Consider the following 16141-nt stretch of genomic DNA (forward strand, 5'->3'; position numbering starts at 1 on the left):
AACAACCATCTCTCTCTCTCTCGCTCTCTCGCTCTCTCGCTCTTGCTCTCTGGCTTCTCTGCGATCACAGCTCTCACTAGCACTTCCTTTCTTTAAGTGCTCACAACCCCCTTTCTCTCTCTCTCTCTCTCTCTCTCTCTCTTTGCAGTTCCTTTGCTTAACCTTTTCCCTTTCCCTCTGTCCTGAAGCTGGTATTGCGGGGAAGTTGCTTCTGGAGCAGGGTGGCTGTTAAAAGGTGCTGAATTCCTGCTCTGTTGGGAGGATTAAGTGGAGTGGGCACCTGGCACGCGATCAGTGGATATAGGCTGCCAGGGCTTTCTCACATTGTTTGAGGGAGATTGGAGCACTGCAGTAATCTTGGCCAGAGGGAATAGGTGCAGGACGGGGCCAGAGAGGCATGCTGTGATGTGCTGATCGGTAGGGGGGTGAGTGTGTGTGTGGGTGTGTTGTGTTGAGATGCTGTAAAGTAAAGTGGTTATGTGCTAGAGCTGGTGCTTCTGGACACACTGCGCCTCATTGTAAAGAATCATGGGATGGAACTTTTTGGCTTATTGCCTTATTTAATCTTTACTTTGTGAGTCTGCAAAGTGAATACAGTACACAAAGCTAGATCAGTCATCCTTACATTTAGTAATCATCTTCTTGCTTTCAGGTACTTTGGCACCTTGACATCTTCCGTAGAAGCTTTCGGCAACTGACCACACACAAGTGCATGGAGGACTCGTGCATCTTCTGCGCTCTTAAGGTAAGGGGCGGTATGCATTACATATGAATGCAGATTTATATAGGATTATATAAATCTGCACTCATAGGCATGTTTTTATAGTATTTGTATATCCACAGCAGAACAATGCACAGCTGAACTTAAGACTACAACAAATAATCAATCAAATCAAAAATCAAATTAGTTTGCTTTGAATTTCATTATTGATTAGTTGTTTGTGTTATGAATTGTTATGTGCTTCGTGCCACATGTAACAATGATATTTGACTCAGTTAGCATAAGTATTTAAAATAGCTGATACATTCTGAATTATTTTAATTGTAACTTTTTCTGACGTTGTATCGTACACTGTAAGGTAAACGTTTGTGGATACCTGACCATCACACTCGTCTGTGCTTGTTGAACATCCCATTCCAAATCAGGTCATCCCTATATTGTTATAATAACCTCCACTCTTCCGGGAATACATTCCAAAAGATGTTGACTGTAGAGGAATTTTGCACATTTAGCCACAGGTGCATTAATGAAATCAGACCCTGATGTTGAGTGTGGAGGCCTGGGATGCAGCCAGTTTATCCCTAAACGTGTTCGCTGAGGTTGAGTTTAGGGCTCTGTACAGGACACCCTGGTTTTTCCAATCTGACCTTGACAAACCATGTCTTCAAGAAACTTGCTTTGTGCGCAAGGACATTGTCATGCTGGAACAGATTGGGCTAAATTCATTCATTCATTTTCTACCACTTATCCGAACTACCTCGGGTCACGGGGAGCCTGTGCCTATCTCAGGCGTCATCGGGGATCAAGGCAGGATACACCCTGGACGGAGTGCCAACCCATCGCAAGGCACACACACACTCTCATTCACTCACGCAATCACACACTACGGACAATTTTCCAGAGATGCCAATCAACCTACCATGCATGTCTTTGGACCGGGGAGGAAACCGGTGTACTCGGAGGAAACCCCCGAGGCACGGGGAGAACATGCAAACTCCACACACACAATGCGGAGGCGGGAATCGAACCCCGACCCTGGAGGTGTGAGGCGAACGTGCTAACCACTAAACCACCGTGAGTTTGGGCTAAATATCTTATCTAATTTAAAAAAGAAGGGAAATTCTAATGTTACAGCATACAAAGTCATTCTGGATAATTTGTGCTCCATGTGGTGTAGCGGCAACCTATAACCGCTGAGAGGCGAAGTAGCAGGAAGAAGCATTGCTGACGCGTTCCACTTGTTCCTTGTTCACATTTATTGAAAGGACGACATACATGTTGTACAGACTGACGAAAACCACAAACTCATAAACAAAAAAGCATACAATGATGCAAAACACTTAAGACACAATTGTTGACTGATTATGTTAGAGTCTATATGAAAGCCATATTAAAATACGCCAATAAAGTTTTACGGTCAACAGAAAGTAAGCTTTCCCACTTACTTCCTCCTTCTTCTCATAAACAGATTTATACACTTGAACCCCAATGAAGCACCATGACCCGGAAATGCATTCCCAAAAAGATACAAAATAAAAGTCAAGCATATAGTGCAATTACATGTGGGTATATATGTATATATGTGGCTTAAATCTAGAAAAGGAATATTCAAAAGAAAATAATGATTAGATTACTAGCAGTAAAATCTGAGCTCCTTGGTGGTTCAAAGTAGAATTCATGTCCATGCTGATCCCTATGATGGGATTTTACTTTGTCTGGTAAAAAAAAAATGCTAGTGCAAATAATAACACCGCACAATAACACTGTAACTGTGCTTTGTATGCTTTGTATACCGATTCATGTCATGACTGCGATTACTGCTTAGAGAGGATTCTGTGCTGTGTTCTATACCGCATTATGTCCACTGTTAAGTAGTATGCTTATATAATAGCGACAGCAGTGGTATGATGAAGAACTGTTCAGCATATTAGTATTAGGTTTGGGACGTGATGACCTTACTTTAGGATGAAACTATCTGCTTTGTTTTCTCAGTATGTATCAATATAAACTAAGGAAGCAATATTAGAAGAATTTGAGAAAAATCCTTTGTGCTCATTCAGGTGACTTTTGTTTACTGAGAACCAGGTGAAAAAGCAAATCCTTTTAGTTGCTGTAGTGCAGTCACAGTGCATTGCTGTTTAGGGACATACTTATCTGCACTGAGGAGATAGCTCCATGAATCTGTGGCACTGAATGAAGCAAACCAGCCCACCAATCATAGTTAGCGAAATCACTTCAGCTGGCTTCTGGTGTGTGTATTTTAATGATCTGATCTGTGTTCTCTGTGTATTTTATTAATTAATTTGTGTATTTTTTTTTATATAGCATGTCAGAGACTTTAGTCACGGGCTGATAATATTAGCTCTAGCGATGCATCGATCCAATTTTTTCAGGTGCTATATATGAGTTTTTGGAAATGGTCAAGTAATCAGGAGCATTATGGGACATTTCATTTAGCTCTTTTTATGTTTCACACAGGATACATGAAGAGCGAACACATGCATGTAGATGTGTGTTTACTACAAGCCTTGTTTACAGTGTTAGCTAGTTGATGTTAAATGAAGTGGATTAGCAAGCTACATAGATTGACTAGGGTACAGCTATATATATATATATATATATATATATATATATATATATATATATATATATATATATATATATAGTTTGGTAAAATATATATATATATTACCAAATATTATTAATACCAAATATTATTATTAATTAATTTGTGTATTGTTTTTTTTTTTTTTTTTTTTTTTTTTTTACCAAACTAGCCAGTCCTTCCAGGATTTCACAGATTTTTATTTTTATTTTTTTGTGATTGCTGCACCGAAAGATGCTTGTTTTTGATTTTTTTTTTCCTTCAGAAAACGGCTTGAATTGGTGAGATTACCAGCACAGGATTTATGTTTTAAACTCCAACTATTGAAGACACATGAATAATTACTTTATATAATAGATGGATTCATGATTGAAGAAAGTGAATCAAAGAGGTCTTTGAGTGAATGCATGTTGTGATGATGCCATAACACATGTCTTGGCTTAACTTTGAAAAATTTAATTCTCCAGCAAATATGGTGGCATTTGCTTTATTTTGTGTGAATTTCTGCAATCGAAATAAAAAAATGGCTAAATTCTGCAGGGGCTAATAGGCATTTGCTGCATTATCGGTTACTGGTGTGTGCTGCTAGCAATGAATTTCTTATGCTGAATTTTATGTGTAGAGAGTTCAGTTTGCTTTGATTAACATAATTAATTATGAAATGCATTCCCGCTGCTGTCATGCGTTAGCTTTATAATAAATGAGAGAACAAATACATTCCTCATGGGTTCAGCAAGAATGAAAATGCCAAAACACCACTGTAAAGATATGTTACAATTGTGTGGTATATACTCTCACTGGCCAATAGTATCTGGACACTCGTATGTGGGTCTTATGAACTTGTCACTTAACTTCACTGACCTCACTAATGAATGAACACAAATCTCCACAGCCACGTTCCAACATCTAGTTGAAAGCTTTTCCAGGAGAGGGAAACTTATTTGGGGAATAAGTCCAGCTTGGGATGTTCAGAAAGTAAATAATGTTGTGATTCTTAGCTGTTCACAAACTTTTGGTTATATACTGTATGTAGCTGTATAAGCACAATTGTGAGGAAAGTAAGTCTGGACTTGTTGATAGTTCCTGAAACAAAACTTCTAGTAAATCTGTGAATAATAACCAGAAAATGTAAGATTTTACAAAGAATTTTATAAAGAATTTCTACACTTACACTGCCATAATTGTGAGTTTCTTTCCGTCGGAATTTCATGTTTTTTTACGATATGAACGCGTAGTGTGGCGCTGCTCCTACTATTCACTCTGTTTGTGGCTGCCTGGAGAAGATCTCTATCCTGAGAACAGGAAGCTGATTCACTGCCTCACTCTGTTTAATGGAATTTAGTTCATCTTCATCATCACCGTCATCATCTCTCTTTCCCTCTCGCTATATTTTTTTTCCTCTGCTCACTGTGTCTAATGAGAGACATTTTCTGGGACGAAAAAAAAAGAAGAAGTATCAGCAAAAAGTTAGCAAGACAAAGAGCAGGATAGAGAGGGTAAAATATGCTGCGTGCCTTTAATATCATGCACAAATCTTCATCTCACATAAGGTCTTAGCCCAGTGTTACATTTGCATTAAATGCAGAAGGCTAGAAGAAGCCTAAAAGCTGACAGGTTTTTTTGAGTGACTCTAATTTTAGCTGTGGCTCCACACGGCGCCATCATTTTTACTTGGATGTTTATTCCTGAAAATAGCAACACATCAACCAGCTGTATATTCCTGTCACCTTGCTGGATAAAAGATTCTGTAAAGCTGCTTTGAGACAATGTCAATTGTTAAAAGCTCTATACAAATAAATTGAATTCAATTGAATAAAAGCGATGGTGTGAATGAAAAACCCCCTAAAATAGGTCTAATAGATTTGTCATCCGTTCGGGTTTTAATCTCCTTTTCATTTTTTTATGCCTTTTTGTTGACTACTGGCATTTTTTTTAATCACTACTGACTCCTTCAGCTGCTCATCATTTCTGAGTGTTGCCACGACTACCTGTTACCTTGACTACTTCCTGGCAAAAATGCTTGATCTCAGTGAATTTGCTTGATGGCAGGTAAGCAGTGATTCTATCTTTGATAGTCTTACTGCTTTCTTAAAATGATGGGGGTTTAACTTAATCTTAGCTTACCATGAATTACCACAGACTAGAATCATGACATGTTTTCTGATCTTGAGAAATGATAGAAAAAATATTACTCAGTAAAAATGGAAATCAGGTAGCCTACTGGTGGTCCAGCGGCAGGATCCCACGCTCTCATTGCTGTGGCCCGGGTTTGATACCCAGGCAGGGAGCTATCCCAGCCACTGAAGAGATAAGTCTCAGTACCAGTGTCAAATCCGGATGAAATGGGAGTGTTGCATCGGGAAATGCATCCAGCATAAAACCTGCACCAAATCTAATGTGCAGACCACGTGATCTGCTGTGGTCACCAACCTTTACAGGGATCCGCTGAAAGACCAACAGTAATCAAAATCATAGTAGCAGATTTTTATTATCATTTTTATTATCATTTTGCACTTGTTGAGTGGGTGTGTGTGTGCCCTGTGATGGGTTGGCACTCCGTCCAGCCTTGATGCCCGATGACGCCTGAGATAGGCACAGGCTCCCCGTGACCCGAGAAGTTCGGATAAGCGGTAGAAAATGAATGAATTTTGCACTTGTGTACCTGTGTAACATAAGCTACAAATTAAAAGTTTAGGATTGCCATAATGACTGCCCTTACACTTGCATCATAAGTCTGTTTTGAGTAAACAGAGTCTCTTGAGTCATTTTCATGCTTATAGTTTTTTTTTTTTATTCTCTTGATTCTTATCTGTTTGACCCATGTTCAGAACATTTGATGGAGTTTTCTTTAAAACACTGCTCAGGGGGTTGCTTCTTCATAAAAATCTGACATGAGCCTTGGTCTGATGGTAGTCCAGAGCTGTAATGTTTGCCATTAAAGTTTAGGAAAAGTATAGTAAAATGTCAAACATCAACTTGTCAAAAAGTGAGTATCTTGTTGCAGTCCTGTAAATAGAAATGTGACGTGTAGAATTGTGCAGTTCACTTGTGGTTTGGAAGGAAATATATATGTAAAAGCAAATCTGTGATTGAGTCTCGCCCCAGACAGGCCAGAATGGGTCCTGTGTGTGGTGTTGTGTGTTCAGTCCAAGTGTGCAAACACCCTTACTGTTTACATTTTTGCACCCATCTGTCCTTTCCTGTTGTCTTTTGTTAAGAGCTTCTCTTTTACAGTTTTAGTGTTAAGTATGTTTGCACTTGTTCTGCAGTTATAATTGTTGCTTTTTATTAATTAATTTAAATCCAAGGGGGCACGGTGGCTTAGTGGTTAGCACGTTCGCCTCACACCTCCAGGGTCGGGGTTCGATTCCCGCCTCCACCTTGTGTGTGTGGAGTTTGCATGTTCTCCCTGTACCTCGGGAGTTTCCTCTGGGTACTCCGGTTTCCTCCCCCGGTCCAAAGACATGCAGGGTATGTTGATTGCCATCTCTGGAAAAATTGTCCCTAGTGTGTGATTGCGTGAGTGAATGAGAGTGTGTGTGTGTGCCCTGCGATGGGTTGGCACTCCGTCCAGGGTGTATCCTGCCTTGATGCCCAATGACGCCTGAGATAGGCACAGGCTCCACGTGACCCGAGGTAGTTCGGATAATCGGTAGAAGATGAATGAATGAATGAATGAATTTAAATCCATTTTTAAAATTCATTTATAAATGTGGCTTTTCTTCGGCCCATGAGCGTCATATCTGTCCGCATGCTCCTGCTGATTCCACTTACTAGCTTGAAGCTGCATAAATAAACAGAGATATGGTTTGCAAAGACTTGTTGATCTGTTTGGGCCTGATTTGGCGACTCTGCGGGAAAGCCATTTGGCCTTCAGGGCTTTTAAAGCTGACTCAGATGAGAACCCAGCAATCTGTGGTGGCATATGAGAGCAGGGGAGCCTTCTGGTGCAGTGTGAATCTCGTGATGACAGACAGGAGGAGGTCACGTCCTGAGAAGCAGACATAAGGTGACGCATGTGGATGTTTTGTACGTGCGATGAGTAATCGCGCCTGCCGTGTGTCCGTGTGTCAGCGTATGAGCGTCACAACTGAGATGTGAATTTGTTCAAATCCAAGAAGAAGTACAGCCTAAAGCTCCGGATTAGCATTAGACATAATTTCATTTTCAGTCTGAACCACAGAGGTCTTTTTTTAATGTCATTAGTGTGAATTTTCAGATCATTATTTCCATCTTAAGCTCATCAGTAGCTAAAAGACCATAACAAGTTAAATGAGGCATCCTCACACATACTTTTAAACAGATTTGCATTTATTATATGTATATACAGTATATATATATATATATATATATATATATATATATATATATATATATATATATATATATATATATACACACACACCCATATGTCCTTTCCTTCATGAAAAATAATATTGTGTTTCTGTGTGTGTTCTTGATATCAGTGTCATATTTATGTGTGCATGTATTAAATTCATTGTAGAATTGCCATTTTCTACCTTTTCAAATTCCTATCATTTTACACAGTGCATTAAGTAGTCCGTTTCAGACACAGTTTGCACAATAAGCTTTATTAAAAAGAACGTAAATGTCAAGACGACAACTTTGCGGCCTCATCGAGTCACGTTTTGCACTGATCCTTCTCATGTTCGTACAGCTGCTCCTCTTTCTGTCTCTCTACCCATCCTTATTTGTGTGGCTGAGGTGCTGAGACAGCACAAAACATGCACTGGAGTTGGCCTGTGGAAAGCAAACTCCACAATAATGGCTAGACATATCACACACATCCACATCCACGCTGTGATTTATGAATGTCGACGATGATTTGCCTTCCCTCACTCTCACTTTCTCTGTTTGTTTCCTTGCTTTTCTGTGTCCTTCATTTTCTCTCATCCGTTTTCTCATTCTCACATGCTGTATTAATCCTCTTTGCATGCATTAATGAAATTTCCATATTCTGTTAGGAAAAAAAAAACAAAAAAAAAGCACTTTCAGTTTCCAGACTTACAATCTGGCTAAGCACATAAAAGGGTTAGCAGAAGTGTGGAGTGATGCTTTGACATTAGCTTGGAGCAGCAGCAGAAAAAAAAAAACAAAGATTTTTGGGAGCTGAATGATGGCTCTTCGGACAAAGTATGTTTGGAAAGAAAGAGTGAAAGTCTTTTCTTCAACTTGATGACCTTCAGGTTACAGTGGGTTTTTTTTAGTCTGGTAGCAATGCAGCGATCTATTTTTAAGCTATTATACTGATATTAGTGCTCGGTGTATTGCTTAGATACAGTATCAACCACTAGCCACTTTAATATCTAATATCTCTGGTTATTGGTAGATACCAAAAACTGCTCTGCCGACTTCATCTTAGAAACTGAATGTCTCTCTGAAAGCTTTGTGTTTTGTCAGTCATTTATAAAGAACATAAAAAAAATGGAGCTTATCCTGAGAACACTGGGCGTGAGGCAGGAATACAGGAATGTTCACGCTTAGGTGCCATTTAATGAAACCAGTCCACCCACTGTCATGTTTGGAGAGATTAGATTTTAGTCAGAAAATCTACAATCTACAATGGACTTTAAACTAAGTTTAGGATTTGACCCTGGTGAGGTGATGTTTTTCATTTTCTCTGTACTGGAGGGACCGTGTGTGTTGTGAAGCACATTTTCACACTTTCCGTTTATGCCAATAACACATGCCAATAACATCTAATGCACTCTTTAAAAAATCCTAAAAGGCAATCTTTCTAAAGTGGTTTCATATTGACTGTGCAACATTATTGTGTAAGGTTCTACATCGCAAACCTGAAAGGCTTCCAGAGAGAACAAAGCATGGCTGACCTTGTGCTCTGACCCCAACATCCATAGCTGGGATATGTGAAGAAAACAATTTCACTGCACTGTAATGTATATGTGACAAAAATGTATCTGTGACAAAGATCTGATTCTAGAGCCTTATAATATACACTGTATGGCCAAATGCATGTGGCCTCCTGACCATCACACCCACATGTGGTTCATCTCAATACTTTTATCACAAAGTTGGAAGCACACAGTTGTCCAGAATGTTTTTGTATTCTGTAGTTTTAATATTTCTCTCCACTGGAACTAAGAGGCCTAAACCTGTTCCAGCATAACAATGCCCCTGTGTACATACAAAGCTTTGTGAAGACACGGTTTGCAAACATTGGAATGCTTAAGGGTTCTGAACAAGACCCATGTCCTCAACCACTCTTTTAGGGATGTACTGGAACCCTAAAAAAAACTCAGGCCTCCTCAACCTACATCAGTGCCTGATCTCACTAATGCTCTTGTAGCTGAATGAGCAGAACTTTCCACAACCACGTTCTGGAAAATCTAAAAGAACGCAGGTTATTATAACAGCCAAGGGAGGCTAAATTTTGGAATGGAATTTTCATAAAAGTACATCTGTGCATGTCGGACAGGTTTCAACCTACTTCTGACCATATTATGCATGTACAAACTTGTGTACAGTATGTGAAAAACAACAAATTCAGTCGTGTAAACCTTTCTCTTTGTTGGTCTTACCCTGTAGACTCCGATATTAATTGAAAGGGACATGAAAGAGTTGAATTAATGTCACGTGATCATGGTGGAGGGTCACAGGATTACCTGGGAATAGGAATATTAGTTACCTGTTCACTTAGTGTGGTAGAGAGAGGGGGTGAGTCAGGACGATGTATTCTTTGTTGACCATATACACATACTCATACACAACTTTTGGAAGAAGAAATATCTGTCTGTGCAATAAAAAGGGACTATTAACATCTGTTTGCCTCACGGATTCTTCATATGCGTCGCAAATGCATTGAGTTCCTGCTTCAGCCTCTCAGCGGCTTTTAACAGCGTAAGATAGCCGCTACATTAATAAACAGGTTTTAGTAAATACACTGTAACTAAACACAAGCTTTTTTTAATGGAATCGATCACCATTCAATAATCAAACCCTACTCCAACAATTTCAGTTCTATGAACTATGAATCTTAAAAGCATTCTCATCCTTGGTGGCTTATAACTTTGACCTGCTGATTGGAATTGTTGGACCCCTGAGAAACAGCATATGCTCAGTTGTATCCTGTCAGTGTATCCTGTAAACCTGTCAAAGTCACTGGAGACAAATGGGTAAGGGAATGCAAGCATAGTGGATCTGCTCATGATGTCAGGCTGGAACAGGAATTGAGGTCACAACACCACTAATCATCCACACCTACTGTAGTGTTGTTGGAACATTTGTACCCTAACCCTGTTACGCCAACTCACACCATGTCATATCTACCTCAAACATTCACTACTCATCTACGGAAATGCTAGGGAATGTTTCAGCACTCAGTAGCACTGAAATGTCTTTGTGATTAGTAGAGTCCAGTTACATTGATTGCTGGTAGAAAAGTCAAAATGACCTGCATGACTGAAAACGTTTTTTTTCTCACTCAGCCTCAGTCCAACGTCCTCCCGCATGACCGATTCAAGGCTCTGTGATGCTCCATAAGGCTTCCTCTGCACCCACATTGTGTTGTGTAGGCCAGCATGGAGCCTCTCACAGCTCTAATAGAGGCCCATTAGCGTCGGCTCATGAAGCCTGAGTTCCAGTCGTTGCAGGTGTCGCTCTTCAGCCATTCTCACAACAGAATCCGTTTTGAAATTTAATGATCTCACACTGCTAATGTGCGCTGCAATATGCTCCTCACTGCAAACAGCAAATAAGTGTCGAATCGTGTTGTGTGTGTTTACTTGAAAGCACTCGCAGAGAGAATACTGGAATCGCACACTACAATTCCATTTCTTGTTCCAGTTCTTGAAAACATTAAATCAAAACAGATACATGCAGAGTGTTTGAAGAGCTATTTCTAGAACACAGTTCAAGCTCCTTGCTCAGGGGCCCAGGAGGGGCAGCTTGGTGGCCCTGAGATGATACGGTAATGCTTCTTTCCTGTATGTACAGATTTACAATTGTGCCCTGACATCTGCCGTGCAGGGCATCAAGTAGCAAATGGTGGAAATTTGTCTGAAATCGATTCCAGTTACTAACTGGGTAATATAAGTTGTTTCCAAGTTGATGGCTAATTACATCAGACAAGTGTAATGAGATGCTGCTAACTTATGCAGAACATGTTGAATTTCTAAAACAAATAAAAAAAATAATAATCATACAAGGTGCTAATTTAAAACCTATTTATAAGTCGTTTTTGTCGACCGGTGACATGAGTGTCATCTGGCCATCTTGAAATTTTTTTCTCATCCAGCGTCAGCACCTGGTAGCTCCACCCCTCTACCAGTAAGTTACGAAAGCTGTGACTGTTGAGCACATGAAGTGTCCAACAATCCACACTTCATATTTTTCCACTGAATAAGTGCACCATCTGGGTAGTTGAACGGCACTTCTTGATGTAATTTTTAGTGTGAACACACTTCTTCTTCTTCTACTTTCGGCTTTTCCCGTTAGGGGTGGCCACAGCGAAACATCTGTTTCCACCTAACTCTGTGCTCATGCATCCTCTACTCTTGCACCAGTTAACTTCATGTCCTCTTTCAACACATCCATATGTCTCCTCTTTGGCCTTCCTTTTGACCTCTAACCTGGCAGCTCCATCTCCAACATCCTTCTAACAATATAACATCTCCCTTATCTGTACATGTCCAACCCATCTCAATCTAGTCTTTCTGACCTTGTTGCCAAAACAGCCAACCTACTGTAAGCTGTCCCTCTTATGTGCTCGTTCCTAATCCTGTCCATCCTCGTCACTCCTAAAGAGAACCTCAACATCCTCATCTCTGCCTCATGTCTTTTCCTCACTGTTACAGTCTCTAACCCATCAGTGTAAACACACTATTCACAATTTATACTGCAAAATGTAGAATAGTGCATAAATATGCACTAATGTTCTCTGAAATTGTTTTATTTTATTATACAAGTTTATTATACCAGTTTGATTCTTAAAAATGCAGTTCCACAGGGCAAAAAAAAAAAACAGCAGTGATCAATTAGTTGAATTTACCTGTAATGCATTTTAAAGAGGGAGAGAAGGAAAATATTTTAAAGATTTTATTCCAGAGGATCTGTAAGACTTCACTGCTCCATTAGTTCATTAACAGTTAAACGATTCCCAAAGCAGCACAGGAAATTTGGGGCAGTTGTAATGGCTAATAGAAAAACCATCGTCAACATTCTCAGGATGACTGAGATGTTCCTCACAATGACTGGGGTGAGGTGACTGTAAGTGAAGGATACAAAGCTGCACAGTATCACAGCAAACCTGTTTTGTAGATTGAAATTTTATCAGTTGCAATCATGAGAAATAAACTTTCTCCAATTCACCATAATAACTGATTGAAATCCACATTTTCTCAGAGTGGAGCCTGGGGAATCCCAGCAGTCTGTGGGGACAAAACCAAGAGGTCATTATTAGTTTTATTCTTTGTTTCATTGTTTTTTTTTTTGCTATTTTAGTCTTTGCTGGAATCACAACCCAGTTATTACATTTGCATTACATACTACAGTTCTTAGAGTTAGTCTTTTTGACTGGTCACCTATCCAAAACCTCAAAATCTGAAATTAAAACAGGAATATACAGACTAAATATTATATATTAAAGCTAATATCAAATCTCAGATTAAAAGCCAAAATATTATTTTATACTTTTGTATCATGAGTCTAATATATAAATAGTTGCATTTTGATCATTAAACACAATCTATTCTGAGGAAATCTGTGATTTTTTTTTATTGTTTGATAAACCCTGAACTAGAAGAAAATATCACTGATGTATCTACTTATAATTATAGATTGCACACCATATTTGAATGTATTAATAAAGGCAAGAAAGAGTTAGGCATCACACACACATTGGTCCTGGCTTTCAGTATTTTCTTTGTTAAAATGCATTCGTATTTCAGTAACATACATCGGCCCAGGAGGGACACAGACCATTTCCTCAATGTTTTGCCCTGTACCTTTGTCTTCCTCTTCAGCTGTGCTTTTATATTTTCATTTTATTTTCAAAGTTATCTACTACCACAGTCCTGGAGAATCTTACCGGAATTTGACCCAGCGACACACGAGAGAGCCAAAGAGTCTCTGAAATTTCATTTTTAGATTAATAGTTAAGAGTTATCAGGAATTAATAAACAGCTGTTAAGAGCACTAAAGACTATTTCTCTTCCAATGATATTAAGTAAATATATTAGCCAAATATACTGTTTATCGAAACAAAAGCCATCATAGATTATGTTGTTGTCAAGTTCAATGAAATTAAATGAGACATGAACAACAACCTTAGTTTCATAATGGAAATGAAGAGAAGACATTGATTCTCAGTACAGACTAAGCGTACATGATATTATTGTGGTGTGTTCCTGTCACTTATTACAGTTCCATTTGGAAGCCATGATTTTGGCTTTAGATTGCAATTGATAGAAACAGTTTTGCTCCTATGGCTTAGGACTTAGAGGCACTATGGGAACTTTAGGACTGATGTTACCATAAACAGTTCCACACACTGCAAGTATCCATCAGTGTACAATTTTATAACGTCAACAAAATAAACTTTATATTAAAACTAGAATTATTTTCCTGGTTACACACTTGCACTTTTTGACCATATAGTACACAGTTATAGGAGGGAATTATTCATAATCGCAGGATCAGGTATCACCGAGATGAGACTTTTTGAGTCTGGTTCCACTCGAGATTTCTTTATCATATGGTCTCAGGGTGTTTTTCTTGCCACCATTACCTCTGGCTTGCTCATATTTCTTCATAAAGAGATAAGCATCTTTGTTACAATATCCATTGTTAAAAGCACAACAACAACAATAATGATGATTTTTATGTATGCAGCACCTTTTTTTTATTGCAAAAAGCAGATCAATGCTGAATGGGCTTCATTTTTTAATACACGTACACCCCCTCAAAGCTTAACCTTTATTTAAAATCTTTTTAACTTACTGTATTTATACTTTGTGTACAATAACACAATCTCAATTAAATTTAAGAGTCTCAACATTGTATGATTCTATGATTCTATTTTCCGTTCTCCCTAATATAGTCACGGTCATGTTCCCACCCATTAGCCAGCTCTCAAATGACATCACATGACAGACTGCAACCCTGTGAGGGTGAAGGTTAACACGTGCTTCCTCATGATTGGCTGCTTTTGTTGCAGCGTAAACACACAAGCTCACGTTTGTTTACAATTAGCTACTGTAGTGTCACGATGATTGCCCCTCCCACCCAGATAGCACAGCCAGTTTTGTTCTCTTGGACTCTGGGCAGGGATAACTGTTGTGTCATTGGGACTTATGGTGTCTTGATGATATCTTGCTGACTTTAGTGTTCTTAGAACCTGCATACAGTATTTCATTCTTACAAACTCCAATTTTACTCAGTGTGCACATAAGTAGTGAAGCTAAGTGGCTAGTAAATATTGTCCTTTGTCAGCACTCCTGTTGTAAGATAATGAGCTCAAAATACATGTTTTTGCTGTGTCATTTAATCAGATGCAGCTTCCTGATTAAACGCAATATGTCTCCGTGATGGAATTTTATAGAAGTGAAAATAATTACACAAAAATGTCCTACATGCTTATACTGAACCATAACAGAGTCCCATATCATTTCATAGAGTCTGATTTCAGTAACAGTGATGTATGGGGATGTCTTGAGTGAAAGAGAACCCTTTATCGATCTGTGCGCTTGGGTAAGAATTAATCCGGTTTTTAGTTTGTTTGCTTGCTACAGAATCTGAAAGCCAGCTATGAGTCACCAGTGTGTCTTTGTTCTGTAAGCCCAAAGAGCCATCCATTCATCTTTAGTAACCTCTTTATCCTGATCAAGGTCACGCTGGGGCACAAATACACCCTGAATGAGACACTAGTCTATGGTCCTGTAGGTACACACATTCACACTACACAAAGGTTTTCTGCCATTTACAACAATATCTACAATAAACAACAATATCTAAATCGAACAGTATTTGATCTAAAGATTATTATACAAAAATATGCTACAAACTTAGTACAGGTGAACAACAACATGGCAGAAATACCTGACAGAACAATAGAGGCACATCAGTCACCTGTGTACAGTCAGAAGCACAAGCAAGTCAAACATCTGCAAGATGACAGCTGTTACATCCCACTAACATCACTGTAAACATTTTCCTCTCCTTTTTAATATGCAAAGGTTGTCAAACTGTCATGAACTAAAATAGCAGTGAAAGGAGATCTCAGTGAGACAATGGAAAGAAAAGTAGACAGATAGACAAGCAGGTGGATGGAAGCAGATAGATAGCACTTTATTGAAAGATTTCATCAGGCAGATAGTGTAGAATAAACAAGACATGGTACGTACAGTACATAAATAGCAACAGAACTAGATTCAGTGGTAGAAACAAAATATAACATGCGCTGCATTCACTTCTTTACTTTAGTCTGATCTTACAGCCTTGATGACTCAGATTGGATTGGAATTCACGTGTTTGCAATGTAAACAATCCTCACGCCTGAAATGACCCACATTTAATAGTCACTGATGTGATGTGAATGAAAAAAGTGAGGTGTGGAGCAATACTGTTTGCTCAGGCCAATGTGAGTTTCATTTCAAAAATTGTGAAAGACACAAAATTGAAAGTTTAATTGTCCAAAATCAGCTGTCTAACAAGAAATTGAGCACTTTCACCATTCCAGGTTTAAGGTTAGTATAAGGTCTTATATTGTTAAGCTGTGTAGTCGGGACCTGCTGGCTGGCAGTAGCAACTGCACAAATTATTACAGCTGGATGCTGGAC

The 16141-nt window shown here is 38.9% G+C and overlaps 1 protein-coding gene across 3 annotated transcripts in view; it reads left to right on the forward strand.

Moving 5' to 3' along the window:
- usp54b (ubiquitin specific peptidase 54b) overlaps positions 1-16141 on the forward strand; it is a 120007-nt gene that overhangs the window by 63755 nt on the left and 40111 nt on the right. For all 3 annotated transcript variants that reach the window (XM_060895898.1, XM_060895906.1, XM_060895889.1), the window contains exon 3: positions 653-745. In XM_060895898.1, coding sequence (XP_060751881.1) covers positions 653-745 — 93 coding nt within the window. The remainder of the gene's footprint in view (positions 1-652; positions 746-16141) is intronic.

This window comes from Tachysurus vachellii, chromosome 2 (genome assembly GCF_030014155.1).
Source record: "Tachysurus vachellii isolate PV-2020 chromosome 2, HZAU_Pvac_v1, whole genome shotgun sequence".
Lineage (NCBI taxonomy): Eukaryota > Metazoa > Chordata > Actinopteri > Siluriformes > Bagridae > Tachysurus > Tachysurus vachellii.